The 3,587-nt window shown below is 34.8% G+C and overlaps 1 protein-coding gene across 1 annotated transcript in view; it reads right to left on the bottom strand.

Annotated features, from left to right (window-relative positions):
* SLU7 (SLU7 splicing factor homolog (S. cerevisiae)) overlaps positions 1–3,587 on the bottom strand; it is a 19,478-nt gene that overhangs the window by 8,943 nt on the left and 6,948 nt on the right. Inside the window, exons 2-6 of the mRNA XM_012644787.1 lie at positions 2,708–2,886; positions 1,906–2,059; positions 1,475–1,555; positions 972–1,179; positions 667–752 (exon numbers count right to left, since the gene is read on the bottom strand). Coding sequence (XP_012500241.1) covers positions 667–752; positions 972–1,179; positions 1,475–1,555; positions 1,906–2,059; positions 2,708–2,877 — 699 coding nt within the window. The 5' untranslated portion in view covers positions 2,878–2,886. The remainder of the gene's footprint in view (positions 1–666; positions 753–971; positions 1,180–1,474; positions 1,556–1,905; positions 2,060–2,707; positions 2,887–3,587) is intronic.

Below are 3,587 nucleotides of genomic sequence, written 5' to 3' on the forward strand. Positions count from 1 at the left end.
TTTCAGAAAAGGTCACTGAACAAGGTTATCTCTTGGAGATTCCTTGTACCTTTAGACCTGTGACTCTCAAGAACAGGAGTTACACACTCCTGTTTGAACCAGGCATCGTTGTAAACTCAGCCAGATGGCCACCGGTGGTAAACTGCAGGGAGCAAGCCCTGACAAAAAAGGACAGTTGCCATATAACTCCAGATGGTTGACTCTTGCCAGGCAGGCCCAGGGTTACTATATATTATAATGTTCAAGAAAAGCGGAAATCCATATTTTTATATGAAACTTTATGATTTTAAAATGTTACCTCTAATACTCTGGTTTCTCTTCAGATTGTATAAATCTTTCGCTTTTCAAAATGTTACCTCTAGGCTGGTCCGATGGTAGTGGGTTATCAGAACTTATTAACATTAGTGTCACTGAAGTTGGTATTCAACCCCCCATTGCTAAATTTGACTGGCTTAAAGAAAAAAAAAAAATGTTACCTCTAACTAAAAAAAGAAAAGGCAGTGTGACCATGGCTTTGAGGGAATGGGATGAGTAGGGGAAATCATAACAGTAAAAACTGAGGTTGAATTAAAATAAAATGAAATTTTCTGAAACAATCTGTTCCCCTTCCACTGATCCCAAATGTTATGTGATGTGACTATAAAATAGGGTCCAGAGGGAAGCTACAGCCTTGGGGCCATAAGTTTCTGACCTCAAAAAGCCAAAAGCTTTGCATACTAATCTATTCTCATGCTTCCAGTATTTTTTGCTGCCTAAATCAGAGAGTAAAGGACAATATAAGAATCAAATAAAAACAAACTGCTGCCAAATAGGGCTAGCACTCTGTTTATTTCCACCATTCAATATTACAATTACAAAGGTAGCCTATACCTATACTATACTACTACTACTATTTAAAAAAATGCTACCATTTTTACAATGCTTCAAGACTTGAAAAACAGAGTGGCTAAATCAGAGATACAGCAAAATACAATTTTTTAAGGACAGCAGCAGGAAAGCAGGCATTTTGCTCACCAGATCCACTTTGGCATATTCTTCCACAATTTTCATGTGTTCTTCTGGATTGTAGCCATTCCACCGATCCCTCTTCCCATCATAGTCAAACATCAGTTGAGGTTGGACATGTTCATCTGGAGCTATATTAGTACCTGTAAATTTGGCTCCAACTCGCCTAGGTCTCTGGAAAATACAGTAAGATTTAATCTTTTCCTAAGTACATATAACCCAGTGGAAAATTTCATATAACCTTTAAAGAGTGGGCACAAACATATCACGAGACTTTATAATTTATTCCATTATCAGTTAGTCTTACAGCAGAAAGTTTTGTTAATGCTGGACCAATTCGACTCGAATTAATTTTTATTTAACTTGTACCTAAATATAGGCAATTTTAGAAATAGAGAAGTAAGCTCTCTGACAACGAAAAAAGAGAGACTCTGACAATGGTTTTCAAAATTCTCAATGGTGAACTTACCTCAAAGCAGTCTTTCTTTTTGTGTGTCATGGCCCCACAATTTTCACATGCTCCTTTGCGGTACTTTGTAATTATGGAATTCTATAAATGTGTAAAAAAAAAAACACCAAAGAAAATGTCTTATCTGAATAAGTTGGAAATAACTTTGGCTCTCATAACTATTTTGTCTAGTGAAATATTTCTTTGTTTGTGAAAAGGAAAACCAGTTACAATCATCACACCATTTATAAATGATGAAGATTAAGGACGTTAGCAATATAAAATTTATATAAGAAAATATAGAAACTAAAGTTGTATGCATTGTGAATTTCAAGACCGGATAAAGGGTTATATATTCTGTTTCTACTTTATATAGTATTGCATTAAAGGTTCTTACATTAAGTTCTTAAAATCTCCATACTCATGAGGATATATACAGGTTGCTTATATACCTCTTTTACACCCCTCTTGTACCATTCTCCTGATGAGCTGTACTGCTTTTGTTTCTCTGGTTGTGGTCTCTGGTGCTTTAAAGTAGGTCTTTTTGATGGATCAATATACCATGGCACTGAAGAAATATACTGAGGAATATGAGGGTTGATGTCTCTGTAATAAAGTTAAAAAAAAATTTAAGAATAAAGTTTGAATGGAATCAATATTATAATTACAAAACCTATACAGAATCTAAGCATAGAATAGTACAGTGGGAGGGGAGACAGAATATGGTTGCTATTTCTATAAAAAAGGACAATTAAAAACAAAGAAGTAATTTATTAATATATTATAGTAAAAAAATTTCCAACCAAGAAACTAAAATCAGTGATATAATGAAGGGGGACAAGAGAAGAAGGAAGATAGACATATGTGTTGGTGATCTAAATCTTCCATCAGAGCAAGAAGTCTTGTATCAGATAATGTCTAGAGTTAACTGATTAAAATAATTGTGTAGGTATTATTATTTAGAGATGTGAAAGTAACAACCAGAAAAACTCAAAATAGATTTAAAAGTAGTCACTTCAGTGGAGCAGACCAGGAGTGGGAAGGGTGGAAAAGGACTGCTACTGTTTGTTATAAGCCCTTCAATGTTATTTGATTACTAAATCATTACTGTCTGTGAGTTCGATAAAATAAATAATAAAAACAAAAATGATGTAAATGACAAAGATAGCTTCCTTTCAAAGAATGAGAAATTGATAAACCAAATAGACAAGAATTTGAATTCTGAATGAACAGATCAGGTAAAAAATTACTTACTTTCCTTCTTCATCAACTTCTGCAGGAGCATTGCCCAATTTTCGCTGTTCTTCTAGCTCCTTCTTCTTTCTCCAGTCCTCTCTGGTCATTTTCTTTGGTTCCTCCAAACTCATTTCTTTAGACCCCGATGGGGGGGCAGCATTAACTGCATCTACAACTGCAGCTGACATGGTTACTGGCTTCCCATAAGAAAAGAAAGAAAGAAGTCAAATTTACAGTAGAAAGGAGACTTTCTCATTATTTAATGTTCGATTCTTTAAGACTCAATCAGTACTGCTTTCATCACTTTAAACTTGACTGGTGGACAAGCTCATTTATTTCCAAGGCTTCAACAGCCATGATATACCACTGTTGGCTCTCTATTTTTCTACTCCGGACTTTTCATTGAGCTTCAGATACATATATCTGATTGCTGACTTGACATCTCCTCCTAGACGTCTCAGAGACATCTAAACTCAACACATCTTAATTCAACCTCATGATCTTCCTTCTGAAATATCATTTCCTTCCACTGTTCCCTATCTCAATGAGAGATAATACCATCCATCTCTTTACATAAGTAATTCAGCTTATTCTCATTTTTATTTCTACACTAAGAACTGTTATTTTCACCTTCTGAATATCATACAAATTCATCTGCTTCTTTCCATTCTCAATGCTACTACCTTAGTGCAAGTTATTACTTTTTCCTACTTACTGGTCTCCTGTGATTCCCTCCAACCAATTATCCATACTGCAGTGTTAATTTTTCAAAACACAAATTTGATCATGTTATGTCCCACTGCTCAAGCTTAAAACCCTCCAAAGCAGCACCACTCAAGAGAAATACAATGTTAGCCCCATACGTAATTTTATGTTTTCCAGTAATAATATTTAAAAT

This window comes from Propithecus coquereli, unplaced genomic scaffold, assembly GCF_000956105.1.
Source record: "Propithecus coquereli isolate 6110/MARCELLA unplaced genomic scaffold, Pcoq_1.0 Scaffold220, whole genome shotgun sequence".
NCBI lineage: Eukaryota > Metazoa > Chordata > Mammalia > Primates > Indriidae > Propithecus > Propithecus coquereli.